Source organism: Notolepis coatsorum (genome assembly GCF_963971535.1).
Source record: "Notolepis coatsorum genome assembly, chromosome: 6".
Classification (NCBI taxonomy): domain Eukaryota; kingdom Metazoa; phylum Chordata; class Actinopteri; order Aulopiformes; family Paralepididae; genus Notolepis; species Notolepis coatsorum.
The window spans coordinates 184988863-185013925 of record NC_140170.1 but is presented as its reverse complement, the minus strand read 5'-3'; the positions used below and the strand labels follow the sequence as shown (position 1 = coordinate 185013925).

The window sequence follows — 25063 nt, the reverse complement described above, 5'->3', positions numbered from 1 at the left end:
TTAACCTTCTGTAGTGTGGTAATGAAAGGGTTAACCTTCTGTAGTGTGGTAGTGAAAGGGTTAACCGTCTGTAGTGTGGTAGTGAAAGGGTAACCTTCTGTAGTGTGGTAGTGAAAGGGTTAACCTTCTGTAGTGTGGTAGTGAAAGGGTTAACCGTCTGTAGTGTGGTAGTGAAAGGTTAACCTTCTGTAGTGTGGTAGTGAAAGGGTTAACCTTCTGTAGTGTGGTAGTGAAAGGTTAACCTTCTGTAGTGTGGTAGTGAAAGGTTAACCTTCTGTAGTGTGGTAGTGAAAGGGTTAACCTTATGTAGTGTGGTAGTGAAAGGTTAACCTTCTGTAGTGTGGTAGTGAAAGGGTTAACCTTCTGTAGTGTGGTAGTGAAAGGGTTAACCGTCTGTAGTGTGGTAGTGAAAGGGTTAACCGTCTGTAGTGTGGTAGTGAAAGGGTTAACCTTCTGTAGTGTGGTAGTGAAAGATTAACCTGCTGTAGTGTGGCAGTGAAAGGGTTAACCGTATGTAGTGTGGTAGTGAAGGGTTAACCTTCTGTAGTGTGGTAGTGAAAGGTTAACCTTCTGTAGTGTGGTAGTGAAAGGGTTAACCGTATGTAGTGTGGTAGTGAAAGGTTAACCTTCTGTAGTGTGGTAGTGAAGGGTTAACCTTCTGCAGTGTGGTAGTGAAAGGGTTAACCGTCTGTAGTGGTAGTGAAAGGGTTAACCGTATGTAGTGTGGTAGTGAAAGGTTAACCTTCTGTAGTGTGGTAGTGAAAGGGTTAACCGTCTGTAGTGTGGTAGTGAAAGGGTTAACCGTATGTAGTGTGGTAGTGAAAGGTTAACGATAGGTTATGTAGATAACCTAGTTATATTAGTATAGGCTAAGCTCCCGCTCTGAGCCTTACGAGATACTCTATATCGCCTGTGATACCTAATGTATCTCCCACGAACAAAAACACATGCACCCCACCTGTATGGGGCCCCGCCCCTTATGGTGGCACCACCCATATAATCATGACTCTGGTCATGACACACCCTTCCTCGCCAAAAACCCGTCCCAGGAAAAGATCCCTCAAGAGGGAACTCAGGGCGCGCAGAGCGGGAGCTTAGCCTATACTAATATAACTAGGTTATCTACATAACCTATCGTTATATTTCGTATGGCATCGCTCCCGCTCTGAGCCTTACGAGATAATGGGGAAGAGCGGGTGCGAGACCCGACAGATGTACCCCCTGAGGACCCGTAAGCCCACATCAAGGGGTGCGGGGAGCCCTGTCACCCCATCCTTCCTAACGAAGGGGGGGCGCAGTCAACTCCACCTGAATGCGAACAAGAGGGAGCCAGAACCCCTTGAACACACCGTACAGGCGGAACCACGTGTGACTCAACACACTGCGGCCCATACCCATACACTCCCGCTACCCGACCAAAGGACGGGAAGCAGGAAAGGCCACAGACCCCAGAACCGCCTGGGAGACAGAACCCCCGGTCATGTCCATGAGGTAAAACCTTACAAAGGAGCCCGGGGAGGACCATGAAGCTGCAGCACAGATGTCCTCCACCGAGGCCCCACCCAGGAGAGCGGCAGAGGCAGCCACCCCACGAGTGGAGTGCGCCCTGACGCCCCCAGGGGGATCCTGCCCAGCCAGCGTGTAGCAGAGGGTAACACCCTCGCACAACCAATGGGACAGGCGCTGCTCCGACAGTGCCTTACCAGCACGAGCCCCACCGTAACAGACAAAAAGCTGGTCGGTAACCCTGAAATCCTGAGTACGGCTGAGGTAAATCCCCAAGCACGGACTGGACATGACAGGTGAAGGCCCGCATCTAACTCACCAGTGTGAGGAGGAGGACGAAACGCCTGAACCACAATATCCCGGGAGCGGAAAGAACTCCGGATATTCTCAGGCACGAAAGCAGGATTAGGTCGCAGAGTGACACCGCAATCGGTCCGAAAAGACAGGCACTCTGGACGTACCGAGAGAGCACAGAGCTCACCTACGCGTTTAGCGGAAGTGACAGCCAGAAGGAACGCGGTCCTGAAGGACAGCTGTCCCAACGGCGCCCGCTCGAGCGGCTCAAACGGGGCCAAGGACAACCGACCGAGGACCAATTGAAGATCCCAAGTCGGAGCCAAGGAGCGTTGCACCGGCTTAACGCCGTAAGCGCGACAGTGGAGGGAGCATGCGCATTCCAGATGGTAACACCATCAGGATCAAGAACCTGCACCCCTCAACGTACCCGTCCCAACAACTGACCTAACAGATGTATGGGGAAGAATCCCTGGCGGCACGGCATCGGTCCCAGACCTGCCTGGCCATGTCCAGACGCAATCCTCACCCGTCAGGATGAGGGCCGCCCCGCGACAGTACACCTGCACCCACATTCTCCCTGCCGGGGATGTGGGGAGCCCTTAGGCCGCGCAGATGGAGGACGCCCATAGCCAGCCGCCCGCCGCCTGGTGCAGACAGGGGGAGCGTACTCCTCCCTGTCTGTCGATACACGACACTGACGTCGTATCGTCCGTCCTGATCAACACCATTTGTGGACCAGAAGGACCGCTTTCAACACCAACACATTGAACGTAGCGCAGACCGGGCAGCATGGTTTGCCAGCTGCCCCCTACTGCGTTGGCCCGACGCATCACCAGCGAGGGAGGCGTCGGTGAAAACGCGACGTGAGACAGCGCCGTAACCGTCCTAGGACGGAACCTCCCGAGCGTGTTGACAACACGCTCCGAGATGGATGCCCATAGCCCTCCAACCGTTGACTGGGAAGAGGAATACTCTACATCCAGTCTACAGCAACCCCAGGCTGGTAGAGACCTGCCTGGTACGAGACCTGACGATCCACCTTGACCGCGAAGGACCAGAACGTCATCAGGGCAGAACACTCCGTAACCCCGGATGACGCAGAGGCCCCAGTGCGGCCTCCACGCACTTGGTGAAGATGCGGGGAGCCAGAGAAAACCGAACGGCAGCCTCTGGTACTCATACGCTAACCCTGCAAAGGAAGCGTAGGTAAGCCCTAGGATGGAAGATCGGGGATGCGCATACGCATCCTACAGGTCTATGGAGGAGAACCAGACCCCCACCTGACAGTGTTCAACAGGTAGGAGACGATCCAAAAAATGCTGAACCTTCCCATGGGACAGGTCCAGCCTGGGTCTTACACCCCTCCCTCCCGACTTCTCGGGCAGAGAACACCGGGAGGAGAACGCCACGACGATGGCTTGCTTCGTCCACAGAGATTGGATCTCGTCGACCAGAGCTGTCCCTGCTGGAGACCCCGACAACAGGGTCTGTACCAAACCTGAAAACGGGTGGGGTTGTGTAAACACAAGTCCCCGCCTCACCATTCTCTCCATCTACCTCGACATATGGTACTGCCGTAGTCATATGTGACGACACTCCCAACGCACCCGCCGTCACGTGGCGCAGGTCCGCCAGGAACTGTAGATAGTTGGCCCGGTCCCCCCCGCTGTGCGAAGACAACCCTGGAATCGTGCGAGGAGCGCGTTCCGTGTCGGAACACCTGACCCTGACACCACCCACGAGGCAATCGCACCCAAGGGGGAACCCCGACAGAAAAAGGGCCTGTCTGATACGGGGGGCTTCCGATCAAAAAAGCCCCCCCACTGAACACCCCTCCAGAACATGCTGAAGGAGTTGTTCCGCAGCCGGACATGCAAGGTGTAAGGCCCCCATGGGTTCCTACACACCGTAGCCCTGCAGTGATATCACTACCACCCCAAACCATGTGAGCTGCGACCACTTGCCAATATTCCAGGAGTGGGAGCACCAACATGATACCTGGCCTGGCGAAGGCGAGGCCGGGGAAGCCCGCACTGTGTGCCTCAAAAGGTTTCGAGCCCCCCTGCTGACAACACTTAAGTTGACAGACGTAACACCAGGCTCAACCAACACAGTTCAAGGTGTGGGAGCCGCTTGACAGCACAACATTCTCACGGACAGACCCAGGCTCAGCCATCAACTGGGTGTCAGCCCCTGTCTCCATGAGAAGCGAAGAATGGGGCCGCATACGCTTCAATGAAGGTTCGCGGCCCGCAGCCAAAGGAGAATGCTCAGAGCCCCGCCTCTGGGGATACCAGAGAGAGGATTGAACGGGGAGCGGGCTGCTCGCGGCAAAATGACGACGGAGTGGTTTACCAACACCGAAATCACCCAAAATGGCCGATCCCTCGGCCGCCAAGACTGTCGGCCTCGCGATACCCTGTCGATTCTCCAACCAGGGCACCACTGGCGGGGGAAACATGGCCGCCTGTCGAGGGCCCCGTCATCGCCGCTGACGAGGCCGTGCTCTCTCTTCTTCTGGCTGCGCGGTGTGAGGCGGTGTAGGGCCTAGGACAATACCGCCCGCGCTCCAGCAGAAGACCAAAATCCCCTGCGGAGAGGGGAACCCTGAGCGGTTATAGCTTGCGGCTGGGTCAAAGCTAATAACGTCAACATCCTCGACGGAGTGGTTTACCAACACCGTGCGCGATGTGTCGACGTCGGCCGGCCCTCAAGGCCCCTCCACCAGACACCATCTCGCCAGGCCGACCCATGGTGTCGGCCGGGCGGGGCATTGTTTCAATACATCAAAAACAAAGGACTGACGTTAACATGGAGCACCAGTGGTGATTGCAAACAGCACCCTCCACTGTGGTGTGGACCATGAAAAGGTTAAATGAATAAAAAGAGCTAAACCACAAAAACTGTAGAATGAGCAAACCCATACACACAAAGTTTAAGGGGAGACGGACCAGACCCGTCTTCATTCAAAATATTCACAACAGAACACCAGCCCTAGTTTAGCCCATTTACCAAAAAAGGTAAACAAAGCCCCCCCCCCGCACTACTCCCCCAGTATACCGATTGACCGTCAGTATGAATGGTTTGAGAGGAGAGAAAGCTGTAGCAAGACAGACCTTCTCATAGCAGAGTGACAAAATGAAACAATAGCCCCCTACACAGGGCCGCCCCAGGAGATGGGGGGCCTCGCGTCTAAAAACGCACAGGGCCTCACATTTCTCCCAAGCGGCCCTGCCCTTATACTACTGCAGCCTAACGCCAGGCAATGTGGAACCCAAGACAACAATTGCCCGTGCACAGACACGCAACATGTTTACCATGTCGGCTGGACCCATAGCCCCACTACCCGACGCCAACCCAGATGGGAACACCGTTCAACAAACCCCGCCGGAACACAAGGTAATACCTGGCTAGAACCTAGCCACGACCTACCCCGTTGTCAACCCATTTACCCGAAAAAGGTAAATAGAACTCAAAACCCCACAACAGCTACCGACTGACCTTCATTGATGAACCGGGCAAGAGGCGGGAGAGTGACAACATCTCACGGCGGAGACATTAAAACAGCATAGCAATTAGCAGTAGTGATAGCATGCGGCAGTAGCGATAGCATGTTAGCATAGCTTTAGATGTTTTAGCAGCACGCCCAAGACAGCTTGGAAACCGTTCCCTGCAGAGAACGTTCACCAAACCATCTTGCCCCTGGCGCCAACACACAACAAGGTTGTGTTAACAACACAAACCAGCATTACTAACACTAATACCCATGCCTGAAGACACAGGGCCTACCTGAGTACAAGCTGGCCCGACAGCCAGCCTTGTACAGCTGAACCTCGATGTGCAGTCATCAAACGAGGAACATCACAGGCCCGTCGTGTCGCCGAAAACATGCGTCGAAGATGCCAGGGGCCAGCAACCTCCGGTAAGCTTCCAACATTATTAATCTTCCTTAATCTTTTACATTCCGCTAGCTCGCATGGTGCAAAGCATCCAGTGCGCTGGGACGAAAATAGAGGAAGGGTGTGTCATGACCAGAGTCATGATTATATGGGTGGTGCCACCATAAGGGGCGGGGCCCCATACAGGTGGGGTGCATGTGTTTTTGTTCGTGGGAGATACATTAGGTATCACAGGCGATATAGAGTATCTCGTAAGGCTCAGAGCGGGAGCGATGCCATACGAAATATAACCTTCTGTAGTGTGGTAGTGAAAGGGTTAACCGTATGTAGTGCGGTAGTGAAAGGGTTAACATTTTGCTCATTAAACGACAGCCGTGGCCTATGAGCTGTGTTTATGTCACTGTCATGTGACATGGTATGGTGATCCTTATAGGACGGATTTGATCCGTCTCAACAAACAAGAAAAACAACATGAAATCTGATTCCACCTGTTCAATTTTGTTGGGTTCAGTCTTAAGTACAAATCCCAGAGAGTGAAGCAACACCCAGTGGCACCCAGCCAAAAACATGTAACAAGTCAACTCAGTGCCTGTGTAGTTAGCAGGGGTGTAAAGTACGTGAGTATTTGTACTTTGTTACAATACTTAAGTACAGTTTTGGGGGATTTGTACTTTACTTGAGTATTATTAGGTTTGTATACTTGTACTTTTACTCAATTACATTTCAGAGAAAAAAAAACATACTTTCTACTCCTTACATTTAAAATGCAGACCTACAAAGTACAAAGTACAAATCTCGCAGGTCCAACCATTTTAATTAGTATATTTGTTTCTCTGGCCGAACTAACGTTAACGCTATTAATCCTGCAGGCCGCTCTTTATTTAAAAACAGCCAATCAAATCCCCATCAATGGAAAATGAACCCGCCCACGCCCGTGTTGATTGGTCCTGGTGCAAGACTGGAACGCGTGGATCTTTGATTAAAAACACCTGCTATCAAAAGAATAGACGGTCAGAAAAAAAGTTTTTACTTTAACTTTTTAGCACTTTTAAAAGAAGTCGAAACTTTTAGACTTTTACTTGAGTAATTTCTGGGTTACATTTTTAACACCCCTGGTAGTTTAGGAACATTTAGGACAGATTGGATCCACTTCACATGAGTGGGAAAAAGTCAGAGTTGAGCCGTCAGTGTGAACGCAGCCTCTGGCAGCAGCAGGAGGAGGGGGAGGACCGCTGAGCAGAACCCGCTGAGCAGAACCCACGGAGCAGAACCCACTGAGCAGAACCCACGGAGCAGAACCCTGCTGACCGGGTCACATCTGCTGCCACCGGCACAGCGCCAGCTGGGAGGCAGCTGGCCAGACCAGGGCCTGAACCCGGGCCTGTCAACACGCAGTTATGGAAAGGGCTGACTAATTATCGGGGTGAAAGGTCAGAGCTAGGGGACGACGTGCCGCGGGGCCTACTGTAGCTGCCGCTCTTTATGCCGCTTGGACGCGTTTGTCCAAAGTGCCTTAGCCTTGTGGTAGGCGGGAATGGAACCGCTAACCCTGGCAGCGTTGGTGCCTTGCTCTTACCCACTGAGCTACACAGGGAATGGAACCCCTAACCCCTGGCGGCGTTGGTGCCTTGCTCTTACCCACTGAGCTACACAGGGAATGGAACCCCTAACCCCTGGCGGCGTTGGTGCCTTGCTCTTACCCACTGAGCTACACAGGGAATTGAACCCCTAACCCCTGGCGGCGTTGGTGCCTTGCTCTTACCCACTGAGCTACACAGGGAATTGAACCCCTAACCCCTGGCGGCGTTGGTGCCATAATTGTCTGAATATGTTCATCAATATTAATTAGGTCATTAAAATGGCTGTGAGAGGATTATGTAAAAAGTTATTACAAGAAAAATAAATATATAAAGCCATGTACTCACTCCCAGAACTCGATGACTGGAGAGGTGGCGTTGGTGCTGGTGATGTTGGTGCTGTTCTCTCCGTGGAAATCAACACAGGTATCTATGTGGGGAAGACAGAGACATGTATTACCAGGGGCGGACCAAACAGAGACATGTATTACCAGGGGCGGACCAAACAGAGACATGTATTACCAGGGGCGGACCAAACAGAGACATGTATTACCAGGGGCGGACCAAACAGAAACATGTATTACCAGGGGCGGACCAAACAGAGACATGTATTACCAGGGGCGGACCAAACAGAAACATGTATTACCAGGGGCGGACCAAACAGAGACATGTATTACCAGGGGCGGACCAAACAGAAACATGTATTACCAGGGGCGGACCAAACAGAGACATGTATTACCAGGGGCGGACCAAACAGAGACATGTATTACCAGGGGCGGACCAAACAGAGACATGTATTACCAGGGGCGGACCAAACAGAAACATGTATTACCAGGGGCGGACCAAACAGAGACATGTATTACCAGGGGCGGACCAAACAGAAACATGTATTACCAGGGGCGGACCAAACAGAAACATGTATTACCAGGGGCGGACCAAACAGAGACATGTATTACCAGGGGCGGACCAAACAGAAACATGTATTACCAGGGGCGGACCAAACAGAAACATGTATTACCAGGGGCGGACCAAACAGCCTACGCCTGTACTTAGAGAGGGAAGACGTTTCTTTTGCCCCAAGCTAGCTCGTTAGTACCCGAAAAACAGCCTTGTTAGCATGTGTCAGTCAAACCTAGAGTGGAGCAGGACAGTGTAGAGTAGAGTAGAGTAGAGTAGAGTAGAGTAGAGCAGAGCAGAGTAGAGCAGAGTAGAGCAGAGTAGAGTAGAGTAGAGTAGAGCAGAGTAGAGCAGAGTAGAGTAGAGTAGAGTAGAGTAGAGTAGAGTATAGTAGAGTAGAGTATAGTAGAATAAAGTAGAGTAGAGTAGAATATAGTAGAATAAAGTAAAGTAGAGTAGAGCAGAGTAGAGTAGAGTAGAGCAGAGTAGAGTAGAGTAGAGTAGAGCAGAGTAGAGTAGAGCAGAGTAGAGTAGAGTAGAGTAGAGTAGAGTAGAGTATAGTAGAGTAGAGTATAGTAGAATAAAGTAGAGTAGAGTAGAATATAGTAGAATAAAGTAAAGTAGAGTAGAGTAAAGTAGAGTAGAGTAGAATATAGTAGAGTAGAATATAGTAGAATAAAGTAGAGTAGAGCAGAGTAGAATAAAGTAGAGTAGAGTAAAGTAGAGTAGAGTAGAATATAGTAGAATAAAGTAGAGTAGAGCAGAGTAGAATAAAGTAGAGTAGAGTAGTTTAGAGTAGAGTAGAATATAGTAGAATAAAGTAGAGTAGAGTAGAGTAGAATAAAGTAGAGTAGAGTAGTTTAGAGTAGAGTAGAATATAGTAGAATAAAGTAGAGTAGAGTAGAGTAGAGTAGAATATAGTAGAATAAAGTAGAGTAGAATATAGTAGAGTAAAGTAGAGTAGAGTCGAGTAGTTTAGAGTAGAGCAGAGCAGAGCAGAGTAGAATATAGTAGAATAAAGTAGAGTAGAGTAGAATATAGTAGAGTAAAGTAGAGTAGAGTAGAGTAGAGCAGAGCAGAGCAGAGCAGAGTAGAATAGAATAGAATAGAATAAAGTAGAGTAGATTAGAGTAGAGTCGAATAGAATAAAGTAGAGGAGAGGAGAGGAGAGGAGAGGAGAGGAGAGGAGAGGAGAGGAGTAGAGAAAGAAGGGAAGGGAAGGGAAGAGAAGAGAAGAGAAGAGAAGAGAAGAGAAGAGAAGAGAAGAGAAGAGAAGAGAAGAGAAGAGAAGAGAAGAGAAGAGAAGAGAAGAGAAGAGAAGAGAAGAGAAGAGAAGAGAAGAGAAGAGAAGAGAAGAGAAGAGAAGAGAAGAGAAGAGAAGAGAAGAGAAGAGAAGAGAAGAGGAGAGGAGAGGAGAGGAGAGGAGAGGAGAGGAGAGAAGAGAAGAGAAGAGAAGAGAAGAGAAGAGAAGAGAAGAGAAGAGAAGAGAAGAGAAGAGAAGAGAAGAGAAGAGAAGAGAAGAGAAGAGAAGAGAAGAGAAGAGAAGAGAAGAGAAGAGGGTTTGGTGATGTGCCTGGACACACATCCTACCTGATCACTTGCCGGTAAACAGTGCAGACAGTTAAAGCTCTGCTTTGAGAAACAGATGATATTTGCCAGCTGTCTGGACAACCAACCAACGCTGCCCGCGACTCGTACCTCCAGTAGTGGCCGCAGGAGGCCCAGGGCAGCTCCGTGGTGAAGCAGTTGAAGAGGTAGAAGATGGCCCAGGCCAGGATCACCACGTAGTACACGTTTAGATGGGCCTCGATCACCTGGGTGGCATACCCAATACCTAGGAACAGAGGCATTACAGGAGAGTACAGGATGGAAGAGAAGAGAGTCGAAAATTATAGAATAGAGTAAAAATAGAATATAGCAGAATAGAAGAGAAGAGCATACGATAGAGTAGAATAGAGCAGAATAGAAGTGTAGAATAGAATGGAATATAATAGAATGCAGTAGAGAAGAATAGAGTAGAGCAGAATATAATAGAGCAGAGTAGCGTAGAGCAGCAGAGAAGAGAATAGAAGAGGAGAGAAGCGAAGAGAAGAGAAGAGAAGAGAAGAGAAGAGAAGAGAAGAGAAGAGAAGAGAAGAGAAGAGAAGAGAAGAGAAGGGAAGGGAAGGGAAGGGAAGGGAAGAGAAGAGAAGAGAAGAGAAGAGAAGAGAGGAGAGGAGAGGAGAGGAGAGGAGAGGAGAGGAGAGGAGAGGAGAGGAGAGGAGAAGAGAAGAGAAGAGAAGAGAAGAGAAGAGAAGAGAAGAGAAGAGAAGAGAAGAGAAGAGAAGAGAAGAGAAGAGAAGAGAAGAGAAGAGAAGAGAAGAGAAGAGAAGAGAAGAGAAGAGAAGAGAAGAGAAGAGAAGAGAAGAGAAGAGAAGAAAATTACTTATATTTTCTCAAGGGAGCGTGTGTGGAGGAGGACAGCATACAATTAAGACCTGAGTAAAAACACAGACTCTGTCCTCAACATTGTGAGATTGCAGGACAAGTCTCAAACAATGTTGTTTTGTTCTGGATATACAGGTCAGAAGATTGATTTAGTGTCCTATGGTAAAGAAAGAAATAACCATTATTCAGCCAAAACCTCTACATTTCTCACCGAGGTGCCCGCTGTAGCCTCCTAAACGGGCCGGGCAGTAAGCCCACCGAGGACACTCCGGGCATTGCACAGTGGCACAGTGGGTAGCACTGTTGCCTCACAGCAAGAAGGCCGTGGGTTCAAACCCCAGCAGGGGGCCTTTATACGTGGAGTTTGCCTGGGTTTCCTCCGGGTACTCCGGTTTCCTCACACATCAAAGACATGCATGCTGGGTAGATCCTGCCGTTGCCCTGGTGACCAAGGTACTGGTCATTACAACTGGAGTTAGTCTCTTGACCAAGGTACTGGCATTACAACTGGAGTTGGTCTCTTGACCAAGGTACTGGTCATTACAACTGGAGTTGGTCTCTTGACCAAGGTACTGGTCATTACAGCTGGAGTTGGTCCCTTGACCAAGGTACTGGTCATTATAACTGGAGTTGGTCTCTTGACCAAGGTACTGGTCATTACAACTGGAGTTGGTCTCTTGACCAATGTACTGGTATTACAACTGGAGTTGGTCTCTTGACCAAGGTACTGGCATTACAACTGGAGTTGGTCCCTTGACCAAGGTACTGGTCATTATAACTGGGGTTGGTCTCTTGACCAAGGTACTGGTCATTACAACTGGAGTTGGTCTCTTGACCAAGGTACTGGCATTACAACTGGAGTTGGTCTCTTGACCAAGGTACTGGCATTACAACTGGAGTTGGTCTCTTGACCAAGGTACTGGTATTACAACTGGAGTTGGTCTCTTGACCAAGGTACTGGCATTACAACTGGAGTTGGTCTCTTGACCAAGGTACTGGTCATTACAACTGGAGTTGGTCTCTTGACCAAGGTACTGACATTACAACTGGAGTTGGTCTCTTGACCAAGGTACTGGTCATTACAACTGGAGTTGGTCTCTTGACCAAGGTACTGGTCATTACAACTGGAGTTGGTCTCTTGACCAAGGTACTGGTCATTACAACTGGAGTTGGTCTCTTGACCAAGGTACTGACATTACAACTGGAGTTGGTCTCTTGACCAAGGTACTGGTCATTACAACTGGAGTTGGTCTCTTGACCAAGGTACTGGTCATTACAACTGGAGTTGGTCCCTTGACCAATGTACTGGTCATTACAACTGGAGTTGGTCCCTTGACCAAGGTACTGGCATCACAACTGGAGTTGGTCTCTTGACCAAGGTACTGGTATTACAACTGGAGTTGGTCCCTTGACCAAGGTACTGGTCATTACAACTGGAGTTGGTCTCTTGACCAAGGTACTGGTATTACAACTGGAGTTGGTCTCTTGACCAAGGTACTGGTATTACAACTGGAGTTGGTCTCTTGACCAAGGTACTGGTATTACAACTGGAGTTGGTCTCTTGACCAAGGTACTGGTCATTACAACTGGAGTTGGTCCCTTGACCAAGGTACTGGCATCACAACTGGAGTTGGTCTCTTGACCAAGGTACTGGTCATTACAACTGGAGTTGGTCTCTTGACCAAGGTACTGGTCATTACAACTGGAGTTGGTCTCTTGACCAAGGTACTGGTCATTACAACTGGAGTTGGTCTCTTGACCAAGGTACTGGCATTACAACTGGAGTTGGTCCCTTGACCAAGGTACTGGCATTACAACTGGAGTTGGTCCCTTGACCAAGGTACTGGCATCACAACTGGAGTTGGTCTCTTGACCAAGGTACTGGTCATTACAACTGGAGTTGGTCCCTTGACCACGGTACTGACATTACAACTGGAGTTGGTCCCTTGACCAAGGTACTGGTCATTACAACTGGAGTTGGTCTCTTGACCAAGGCACTGGTCATTACAACTGGAGTTGGTCCCTTGACCACGGTACTGACATTACAACTGGAGTTGGTCCCTTGACCAAGGTACTGGTCATTACAACTGGAGTTGGTCTCTTGACCAAGGTACTGGCATCGCAACTGGAGTTGGTCTCTTGACCAAGGTACTGGTCATTACAACTGGAGTTGGTCTCTTGACCAAGGTGCTGGCATTACAACTGGAGTTAGTCTCTTGACCAAGGTACTGGCATTACAACTGGAGTTGGTCTCTTGACCAAGGTACTGGTCATTACAACTGGAGTTGGTCTCTTGACCAAGGTACTGGTATTACAACTGGAGTTGGTCTCTTGACCAAGGTACTGGTCATTACAACTGGAGTTGGTCTCTTGACCAAGGTACTGGTCATTACAACTGGAGTTGGTCTCTTGACCAAGGTACTGGTCATTACAACTGGAGTTGGTCTCTTGACCAAGGTACTGGGCATTACAACTGGAGTTTGTCTCTTGACCAAGGTACTGGTCATTACAACTGGAGTTTGTCTCTTGACCAAGGTACTGGTTATTACAACTGGAGTTGGTGCCTTGACCAAGGTACTGGTCATTACAACTGGAGTTGGTCTCTTGACCAAGGTACTGGTTATTACAACTGGAGTTGGTCCCTTGACCAAGGTACTGGCATCACAACTGGAGTTGGTCTCTTGACCAAGGTACTGGTCATTACAACTGGAGTTGGTCTCTTGACCAAGGTACTGGTCATTACAACTGGAGTTGGTCTCTTGACCAAAAACGAGGCATATTTAGCCAAAATATGTTGCCAGAACAAAAAAAATTATAAAACATCTATTAAATTTTTTTACTTGCCGATTCGCTGTCACTGTCACCTACCCGTGACCCCAATTTGGGTTGTGACCCGTAGCTTGAGAACCACTGCGCTAGAGCAGGGGGGGGGGGGGGTAAAAAAAAGAAAATCCAATTTTTTTTTTTTTTTTATGCAGTCAAGCCACTGAACTTAGAAGCAGGCCAGGCCAGTGTTTCTAGTTGCAGCAGTGCAATAGTTAGATAACCTAGGTGGGGAACAACCAGGAGATCACTGCAACTCACAGAAGTTGGAGAACTATCTCTCTCTCTTGCTCTCACACACACACACAAAGGGAGCCGCATGTGATTGGTGGAGGCGGGACCCTTACAAAAAACTGTTGTTGCTAATCATTGACACATTCTAGCTTGTAATAATCCCCCCCAGAAAAATCTACTTTGCATTTGATATATTGCAAATATATGCCATCACACACACACTGGCATTTAAAGGGTTAGAATTATAAAATGAATATGTGGTGTTATGATCAGGGCTGAAGTTGAATAAAATATTGTATTTTTTTCAATCTGACATTACAAAAAAACTGAAAATCCATCAAAATCAGTGTTGTTGCTAATCATACATATGCTAGCCTGTTTTTTAACAATAATCTGTGATGCCATCACAAACACTGGCATTTAAAGGGTACAAATAAAAAGATGCTTGCACCCCCAGACCCCCTGCTTAAAAAGTGGCCTGACTGGGGCTATATTTTGCACTATATTTCCTGGCCTGAATGATTTCCCCAGTCCGGCCCTGGTTAAAAGCCTCCAATGCTTATTAGTGTGTGTGTGTTTGAACGTTTGCATGTTTCAACCATACATTTCCATTTATAAAAATAAAAAAGAAATAAAAGAAATAATTATATATATATATATATATTTTTTTACCCCCTATAATAGTGGGGGTCGCGGCTCTCTGACACTGTTATTTGGGGGTCGCGGCCTGAAAAGTTTGGGAACCCCTGCGCTAGAGGACTTGGTCCTTACCTTCGAACAGCGGGCAGACCTTCCTCCAGCAGGTGATGCCCCCCTCGCTGGTGAACTGCCCCAGGGCCGTCTCCAGGAAGAAGACGGGGATGCCGCAGCAGATGAAGAAGATGACGTACGGGATGAAGAACGCACCTGGGACCAGGGGTGTAAGAAAAAGTACCCAGAAATTATACTTATGTACCGTCTCAAAATCGTTCTCAAGTCAAAGTCAGAGTATCTGGCTAAAAACTATTTTTTTTTCTATTCTTTTTTAATACAATGCACATAAAACATAATTTAAATTATTTGCCAACTACAAGCATTAGCTTGCCCCTTGCCTCATTTAAAATAAAAAATCCTACCCCCAAACCCCTGCACCAACCACCGTTGACAAAAAATTATAATAATAATCCCCACAACCCACCTCGTCATAGGCCTGAAAAGAAAAATAATTGAGCAAACACTTTTTTTTTTAATCCTCTCTTTCTCCGATTTTTCTCTGTTTTCTCCCCGTCCCAATTTAGTCGTTGTGCCAATTCCCCCCCTCCCCTACCTGGTTGTTGTGCGCATGTTCCCCCTACTGGTCGGTACAAGGGAACACTGAAGTCATCCGCACGCTTCCTCCGACACGCGCGGCGACAGCCAGTGGCTCTCTTTTCACCTGGCAGGGAGGACTCTCATTGGTGAAGTGTAACACGTGGGAGGTCACGCTGCCTTCATCAAGTCCTGCCTTTCGCTGAGCAGGCGCCCAGACCTGACCTGTAGGCGTCGCTGTCCACAACACCAGATTCCCACCCATGACTTGCCCTCCCCCTAACTCAGCCAAACGGGTTAGTATAGCGATCAGCCCAAGCCAGAGGCAATGCTGACTCCGGTTAAAAAGTTTCTACTTTTAAATGTCTTAAGTACTAAAAAGTAAATTTTTTCTGACTGTCTATTCTTCTGATAGCAGGTGTTTAATCAAAGATCCCCGCTTTCTAGTCTTGCACCAGGACCAATCGGCATGGGTATGGGCGGGTACATTTTCCATTGATGGGGATTTGATTGGCTGTTTTTAAATAAAGCGCGGCCGCAGGATCAATAACGTTAACGTTAGTTCGGCCAGAGAAACAAATATACTAATTAAAATGGTTGGACCTGCGAGATTTGTACTTTGTACTTTGTAGGCCTGCATTTTAAATGTAAGGAGTAAAAAGTATGTTTTTTTTCCCCCTCTGAAATGTAATGGAGTAAAAGTACAAAGTATACAAACCTAATAATACTCGAGTAAAGTACAAATCGCCCCAAAAACAGTACTTAAGTATTGTAACGAAGTACAATTACTCGCGTACTTTACACCCCTGCTGGGACACACGTCAGATGACACTAGATTACAACACATGGTGAGACTTCAGTTAAGGAGGCAGCGCAGAGGGTTTCAAGCACTCGCCTACCACCGCAGAGATCCGGGGTGGATTCCGCGGCAGTGGTATATCTCGGTCAGTCGTCCCTCAGGGGTCTCAAACTCGCGGCCCGCGGGCCAATTGCGGCCCGCTGGATGATATTTTGCAGCCCCCCCCCCAGATGATTTCCAAAAAAAAGAAATTTGCAGTCATGTCATCACAAACACTGGCATTTAAAGGGTACAAATAAAACAATTCCTGCACCAGAATGCAGGAAATGAAGTCTTTGTAACACAAAATCTCCTGGTGGGGGACCCCCAGACCCCCTGCTTAAAAAGTGGCCTGACTGGGGCTATATTTTGCACTATATTTCCTGGCCTGAATGATTTCCCCAGTCCGGCCCTGGTTAAAAACCTCCAATGCTTATTAGTCTGTGTGCGTTTGAACGTTTGCATGTTTCAACCATACATTTCCATAAAAAAAAATTAAAAAAAAAAATACTTGAAACCCTTTTTGTGTGGAATATTTGATGCGGCCCAGCCTCACCCAGACTCTGCCTCCAGCGGCAGCGGCCCCCAGGTAAATTGAGTTTGAGACCCCTGCTCTATACGAACACGATCGTCAGTGTCCGCGGGGTGGGTTACACCGGTGGCGGGGTACGTACGAGCGCTGGCCGCTGGGACAGCTACAGATCGGCAGGCAGGGAGGGGGACCTCTGCGTGTGTCGCACGCTCTCCCAGTGAAAGTCCTCGCTGTCGGGCGAAAAAGAAGCAGCTGGCGTCTCCACATGTATCGGAGGAGGAGGCACGTGGTGGTAGTCTACACCCCCAGCCCAGACCCACGACGGTAGGGCAGCGCAAAGACCAGGAAGGGAATTGGCATTAGGACGAAATGGGGGGGGATGGGAGTAAATGATAAAAGACAAAAAAAAAAAAAAAAGGATAGAGCACAGCGCTTAGTCTCTCAATACTGAGTCAGTGACGTGATGAGTACTGGTCGACCTGTCTCACCCCCTCTCCTCCTCCCTGTAACCTGTCTCACCTCCTCTCCTCCCTGTCACCTGTCTCACCTCCTCTCCTCCCTGTCACCTGTCTCACCTCCTCCAGTATTACGACGCAGCTTAAAGGAACACGCCATCATTTTGGGAAATTAGCTCACAGTCTTCTCCAGAGAGAGAGACAAGAAGATAGAGACCAGTCTCCTCTCTGTGTGTTCAGTGGAAAGCTATCTGGCTGCACGTTAGCCTAGCTTAGCACAATGAATAGAAGTGGACATGACCGGTTAGCCTTCGGGGGAGAGGTGTTAGTTGGACAATGCCTAGGCTAACCGGCACTGTCCGCTTCCATTCATTGTGCTAAGCTAGGCTAACGTGCAGCCAGATAGCACAGAGAGAGGAGACTGGTATCTATCTTCTAGTCTCTCTCTCTGGAGAGGACAGTGAGCTAATTTAGTTCCTTTAAACTAAAAGATAGATCCGCTATCAGCTCCATCTTCAATCTTTCAAAATGTTCAGTTGCCATCGCATGCACTCATCTGTGTTTCACGACACACACGAGTGCATGCCTACCAACTGTTCGCCTGTTTCACTGCGACACTACTGTCACCGACATCTAAGAAGGGAGATCCCCCCCCTTGAACGGCCCTTCTAAGGTGTCTCTCCTCCACATTGCCTGTGGTGCATTTTTTCCTATTGCTAGGTTTTTAGTGAGTTTTTCCTTACCGTCGCGTGGGGTCACGTCTGGGAGTGTTCGCATTTATTTTGCATTTATTTAAAATTGTTTGGACTTGGACTATGGTGTTCTTGTTTTTACAAATAAAATTAGATGGAAGGCTACGTGGCGTAGTGGGCAAGGCGCTCGCCACGAATGCGGAGACGCTGGGCTCGCCTGTTCGAGCCCAGCGCTCCACATTGCTTTCAGTTTAGCTGGTCCTTCATACTAATACACATTGGCCATATTAGGGGGTGGGAAACTGATGGGTGGGGATCGGGTGTTGTGGACAGCGACTCTCTCCTACAGGTCGGTTGGTGCGCCTGCGCAGTAGAACCAGGAAGTGTCGGGGGCAGCGTGAGCCTCCCACGCGTTACTCCTCGCCACTGAGAGATCGAGCTGCGCAGGTGAAAAGATGCGACTGCTGTTACCTCAAGTACCGGAGGGGACTTGTGCTATGTATGACTTAGTCCACATTGCAGCCGGCTTGTGGGAGGCAAAGAAACAGCGTTCGTGACAGGGGAGGGTTGAATGGACCTGTCTCAAACCCTGCCCTCTTTTCTTGATCCTCCAATCACAACTGTCGCTTACCTCGGACAAACCAAGTTTGTCCGAGGTAAGCGACAGTTGTGATTGGAGGATCAAGAAAAGAGGGCAGGGTTTGAGACAGGTCCATTGGATGATACGAAATTGGGATGGGAGAAAATATAGAAAAATGGGAGAAAAAGTGGATAAAATAAAATGAGATTTGATTGGATTGGTGTCTCACCTCCTCCGTTCTTGTAGCAGAGGTAGGGAAATCGCCACACGTTGCCCAGGCCGATGATCTCTCCGGCCATGGAGAGGAAGAACTCCACCTTGTTGTTCCAGTGGCCCCTCTCGTGCTGCTTGGTCAGCGTGCCGGTGGACCCCCCCCCCTCCGCGTCGGGGCCCTCCTCCGGCTTACCGTTCGCGGCGGCCACCACGCTCTTCTCGTCGGCTGTCATGGCGCACAAACAGCCTGCTGCTGCTGAGAGAGACGTGGACACAATAGGACACATCGGTCAAAGAGCCGTGAGGACGTGTGACCTCGTAATCAGACCTGGGTTCTTTGATTTAAAGATAGTGGCCGGTCCAGTCATCTCAGCGGCTGAGAGGGAGACAGGGTAGAGGAGACACAGGAGAGAAGGTTCTTTATTGAGACAGTAGGAAGGCTGAGAGGGAGACAGAGTAGAGGAGACACAGGAGAGAAGGTTCTTTATTGAGACAGTAGGAAGGCTGAGAGGGAGACAGAGTAGAGGAGACACAGGAGAGAAGGTTCTTTATTGAGACAGTAGGAAGGCTGAGAGGGAGACAGAGTAGAGGAGACACAGGAGAGAATGTTCTTTATTGAGACAGTAGGAAGGCTGAGAGGGAGACAGGGTAGAGGAGACACAGGAGAGAAGGTTCTTTATTGAGACAGTAGGAAGGCTGAGAGGGAGACAGAGTAGAGGAGACACAGGAGAGAAGGTTCTTTATTGAGACAGTAGGAAGGCTGAGAGGGAGACAGAGTAGAGGAGACACAGGAGAGAAGGTTCTTTATTGAGACAGTAGGAAGGCTGAGAGGGAGACAGAGTAGAGGAGACACAGGAGAGAAGGTTCTTTATTGAGACAGTAGGAAGGCTGAGAGGGAGACAGAGTAGAGGAGACACAGGAGAGAAGGTTCTTTATTGAGACAGTAGGAAGGCTGAGAGGGAGACAGAGTAGAGGAGACACAGGAGATAAGGTTCTTTATTGAGACAGTAGGAAGGCTGAGAGGGAGACAGAGTAGAGGAGACACAGGAGAGAAGGTTCTTTATTGAGACAGTAGGAAGGCTGAGAGGGAGACAGAGTAGAGGAGACACATGAGAGAAGGTTCTTTATTGAGACAGTAGGAAGGCTGAGAGGGAGACAGAGTAGAGGAGACACAGGAGAGAAGGTTCTTTATTGAGACAGTAGGAAGGCTGAGAGGGAGACAGAGTAGAGGAGACACAGGAGAGAAGGTTCTTGGTTCTTTATTGAGACAGTAGGAAGGTAGAGAGGGAGACAGAGTAGAGGAGACACAGGAGAGAAGGTTCTTTATTGAGACAGTAGGAAGGCTGAGAGGGAGACAGAGTAGGGGAGACACAGGAGAGAAGGTTCTTTATTGAGACAGTAGGAAGGCTGAGAGGGAGACAGAGTAGAGGAGACACAGGAGAGAAGGTTCTTTATTGAGACAGTAGGAAGGCTGAGAGGGAGACAGAGTAGAGGAGACACAGGAGAGAAGGTTCTTTATTGAGACAGTAGGAAGGCTGAGAGGGAGACAGAGTAGAGGAGACACAGGAGAGAAGGTTCTTTATTGAGACAGTAGGAAGGCTGAGAGGGAGACAGAGTAGAGGAGACACAGGAGAGAAGGTTCTTTATTGAGACAGTAGGAAGGCTGAGAGGGAGACAGAGTAGAGGAGACACAGGAGAGAAGGTTCTTTATTGAGACAGTAGGAAGGCTGAGAGGGAGACAGAGTAGAGGAGAGACAGGAGAGAAGGTTCTTTATTGAGACAGTAGGAAGGCTGAGAGGGAGACAGAGTAGAGGAGACACAGGAGAGAAGGTTCTTTATTGAGACAGTAGGAAGGCTGAGAGGGAGACAGAGTAGAGGAGACACAGGAGAGAAGGTTCTTTATTGAGACAGTAGGAAGGCTGAGAGGGAGACAGAGTAGAGGAGACAGGAGAGAAGGGTCTTTATTGAGACAGTAGGAAGGCTGAGAGGGAGACAGAGTAGAGGAGACACAGGAGAGAAGGTTCTTTATTGAGACAGTAGGAAGGCTGAGAGGGAGACAGAGTAGAGGAGACACAGGAGAGAAGGTTCTTTATTGAGAGGAAGGCTGAGAGGGAGACAGAGTAGAGGAGACACAGGAGAGAAGGTTCTTTATTGAGACAGTAGGAAGGCTGAGAGGGAGACAGAGTAGAGGAGACACAGGAGAGAAGGTTCTTTATTGAGAGGAAGGCTGAGAGGGAGACAGAGTAGAGGAGACACAGGAGAGAAGGTTTCTTTTTTTAAGTGTGTAATGACGTTTGTGTTTTTAATCTCACCATCACAATGTCTTAATCTCAACATCACTATGTCTTAATCTCAACATCACTATGTCTTAATCTCACCATCACAATGTCTTAATCTCAACATCACTATGTCTTAATCTCAACATCACAATGTCTTAATCTCACCATAATCATGTTTTAATCTCACCATCACAATGTCTTAATCTCACCATCACAATGTCTTAATCTCATCATCATACTGTCTTAATCTCACCATCACAATGTATTTTCCCCTTTCAAACGGAGAAATACCACAAGCAATCAACAATAGTTTTTCCAAAGTACCTGTAATCTGTAATTAAATTACTGTAATGTAATTACATGTAATCCGCTACTACCCAACCCTGGCTATAATCCAACAAAGAGTTAATCACCTATTTTCTTCAAAAGTGCCCACAATGCGGTTACTATGGTTTGACAGTAACTTGTTTTTTTAATCAGTTTACTGTAATCCAATCACGTTCATTACTCTCCAATCCCAGTCTATAACTGACCACAGCTCAGTCCACTGCTAACTGACCCCAGTCTGTTCTGTTCTGTTAACTATACACTGCAAGCGAATAGAATAGAATAAGAACAGAACAGAACAGAATAGAATACAACTGAATAGAATAGATTACAATATTATGGAATAGACAGTCCAATCGTTCGCCGTTGACTAAAGATGCACTTCTTCAAACCACTTTCTGAAATAAAAAATTTCAATTAAAAAGTCTAACCCTGACTAACCTTACTGTCATGCACTTGTCCTAATAAACTAACCTACACTGTAGCACTCAACACTTTGATGATGAACATTGTTACTCAGCTGATAGAGTTGTGCCCTTCCTGATGACCTGTCGTACAGAACTTGTAAGTCGCTTTGGATAAAAGCGTTCAGCTAAATGACTAAATGTAAACGTAAATAGAATATATAGCTAACAGAGAGTTCAAGAAATAAAAAATAAATACATGAAAACAAAAGGGGATAGAATATAAGAATATCAGAATAAATGGTGGAATACCAAAATAGAATAGACTAAAGGCAATTCATAGAATAGAATAGAATAGGAAAAATCAGTAAGAGGAGAGATGTAATAACAGCAAGCCTTAAAATAAGGACATTATATACATGCAGTATTTTACATGACTTCTTGTTGATCACGTGCCAAACTAAATAGCCATACCATTGAGGACTATGGGCAACTATATCATCCGCTTGTTCGATCCGAACCTCACAGTAAGTTATGCACACGCCACCTGTCTGTCATAATCATAACACATCATCATCATCATCATCATCATCATCATCATCATCATCATCAGAGAGCTCAACACTGCAGCAGCATTCGAGTTTCACAACCACTGTTTGATGAACATTGTCACTCAGCTGATAGAGTCGTATATAGCCTTCCTGCTGACCTGTCGTATACAGAACTTGTAGTAAATCTCTTTGGGATAAAAGCGTCAACAGCTACTGTAAATGACTAAATGTAAAAGTGGAGACTGGAGAGAGAGCCTGTGTATAATAGGATAACTGTACCGGCTGTAGTGTCTATCGATTGATTGAAAACTTTATTAACAGATTGCAGAATGGGTACAGTATACGGCTCAATACACACAATGGTTAAGGGGATGCAGACCAGAGAAAGACTTTCGTCTTGTTTACACCAGGGTCCCCCATTTTCAATTCATCATAAATGTCTACTCACCGATCTATACAGGAACGGCACTGGACCTCCTTTGGTCGATGTCTGATGCGCGCCACCAACAATTGTCTCTACAAGACAAGAGACGCTTAAAGCCCGCGGGGCGAAGAAGACAAGAGAGAGGAGAGAGGAGAGGGAGAGAGAGGGAGGAGAGAGAGAGAGAGAGAGAGAGAGAGAGAGAGAGAGAGAGAGAGGGAGAGAGAGAGGGACAAGGGGAGATTCTCGATCCGAATTGAGTGACTTTGTTAAGTGTCTCTTGACTATATAAAGGCAGGTCCCCAGAGGTAGAGAGAGAGAGAGAGCGGTGTTATCTTGTACCCATCGGGCGATGGATATGAGGCGCGACTATAGCCGCGTCCCCTCAGCGCGCTCCTTCTCTCTCCTCTCTGCGCGCCTCTCTCAGTTGGATCGGAGCCACGTGTTACTGCCGCGGCGCGCCAGCATCCCTGCATCCAGAGGACCAGAGGACCAGAGGACCAGAGGACCAGACCCAGAGAGCGGACACTGACACCGGGACCGACCGGGGGTTGATGAAGATGACAGGTCTATAATATAGTACTACTTATATAGCCTATTATATATCCTCAATGCATGCCCTAACGTGCAGGGGCGAGCTGGAGTTAGAGTTAGAGAGAGAGTTAGAGAGAGAGAGAGAGAGAGAGAGAGAGAGAGAGAGAGAGAGAGAGAGAGAGAGAGAGAGAGAGAGAGAGAGAGAGAGAGAGAGATGTTGAACTTGCTTTGGCAATAAGTATGTTAATATTTCATGCCAATAAAGCCTATTTGAATTGAATTTAATTGAGAGAGAGAGAGAGAGAGAGAGAGAGAGAGAGAGAGAGAGAGAGAGAGAGAGAGAGAGAGAGAGAGAGAGAGAGAGAGAGAGAGAGAGAGAGAGAGAGAGAGAGAGAGAGAGGGAGAGAGAGGGAGAGAGAGAGAGAGAGAGAGAGAGAGAGAGAGAGAGAGAGAGAGAGAGAGAGAGAGGGAGATAATGACTCATTTGGATTTGGGGCACTATATAAAACCCTGACTATCTAAGGATGTTATTTAAGGCTATACTATACATCCTGGATATTTAAGGATGTTTATTTTTCTCAAAAACCTGTCTTAAAATAAGCCTGAAATTCACGTGCCATTTTCTCCCGCGAGATCCAGCTTGTCAAATGAGCTTGGCAAGCAACCAATCAGCACGGCGTGTAGATTTTGGCACATGATGAACTATAACGGCGGCCAATGGCATTAGGTGTGATGATGTGTCAGCGTCCAATCGTCTCCAAGCTGACACTGACAGGTGTTTTTGTAACATTGTAACGAAAAGCGTTAATTATCATCACATCGATGATGAGGAGATCTCTTTCACAGAGGTCCATGGCTGGACATGTTTAGCTCATACTGTGTAGAAGATTAAACAAAACCAATGTTTCAGAACCTGGCAAACGCCGAGGTAAAATCCCCCCTCGGGCCACACATTTGAAAAGGGTAAAGGAGCGCTTGTTTTAACTCGCGGCTGTGGGCAAGGGGCTCGTGCGGGGAGTCAAGTGTTAATCTTCAAAGAGGCAGCAGCCCCCCGTTTGATTTATGAATCGATGTCACTGGCCTTGTTCCCTTTGTCAAACCCTGGGTCTCAGGGGACTCGGCCTGCCTTCAGAATACCAAACTCACCCACCCTTTGTCCCCCAGGAGTGGGGGGAGAGATACCTACAAGAGAGAGAGTGGGGGGAGAGATACCTACAAGAGAGAGAGAGAGTGGGGGGAGATATACCTACAAGAGAGAGAGAGGGGGAGAGATACCTACAAGAGAGAGAGAGAGAGTGTGGGAGATACCTACAAGAGAGAGAGAGTGGAGGAGAGATACCTACAAGAGAGAGAGAGTGGGGGAGAGATACCTACAAGAGAGAGAGAGAGTGGGGGAGAGATACCTACAAGAGAGAGAGTGGGGGAGAGATACCTACAAGAGAGATAGTGGGGGGAGATACCTACAAGAGAGAGAGAGGGGGGATAGATACCTACAAGAGAGAGAGAGAGTGGGGGAGAGATACCTACAAGAGAGAGAGTGGGGGGAGAGATACCTACAAGAGAGAGAGAGGGGGAGAGATACATACAAGAGAGAGAGAGAGAGAGAGAGAGAGAGAGAGAGAGAGAGAGAGAGAGAGAGAGAGAGAGAGAGAGAGGGGGGGGAGATATACTACAAGAGAGAGAGAGAGTGGGAGAGATACCTACAAGAGAGAGAGAGTGGGGGAGATATACCTACAAGAGAGAGAGAGAGAGTGGGGGAGAGATACCTACAAGAGAGAGATAGTGGGGGGAGAGATACCTACAAGAGAGAGAGAGTGGGGGAGAGATACCTACAAGAGAGAGAGAGTGGGGAGAGATACCTACAAGAGAGAGAGAGTGGGGGAGAGATACCTACAAGAGAGAGAGAGAGTGGGGAGAGATACCTACAAGAGAGAGAGAGTGGGGGAGAGGATACCTACAAGAGAGAGAGAGTGGGGGAGAGATACCTACAAGAGAGAGAGAGTGGGGAGAGATACCTACAAGAGAGAGAGAGAGTGGGGAGAGATACCTACAAGAGAGAGAGAGTGGGGGAGAGATACCTACAAGAGAGAGAGAGTGGGGAGAGATACTACAAGAGAGAGAGTGGGGGAGAGATACCTACAAGAGAGAGAGTGGGGGGAGAGATACCTACAAGAGAGAGAGAGTGGGGGAGAGATACCTACAAGAGAGAGAGAGCGTGGGGGAGATACCTACAAGAGAGAGAGCATGGGAGAGATACCTACAAGAGAGAGATAGTGGGGGGAGAGATACC

The 25063-nt window shown here is 48.2% G+C and overlaps 1 protein-coding gene across 1 annotated transcript in view; it reads right to left on the bottom strand.

Annotated features, from left to right (window-relative positions):
- Positions 1 to 18490, bottom strand: part of slc6a11b (solute carrier family 6 member 11b) — a gene marked incomplete at both ends in the record, with an annotated part of 40624 nt that extends 22134 nt beyond the window's left edge. The window contains 4 exons of the mRNA XM_084315959.1: positions 7628 to 7714; positions 9875 to 10010; positions 14432 to 14566; positions 18274 to 18490. Coding sequence (XP_084172085.1) covers positions 7628 to 7714; positions 9875 to 10010; positions 14432 to 14566; positions 18274 to 18490 — 575 coding nt within the window. The remainder of the gene's footprint in view (positions 1 to 7627; positions 7715 to 9874; positions 10011 to 14431; positions 14567 to 18273) is intronic.
- Positions 18491 to 25063: the final 6573 nt, after the last annotated feature.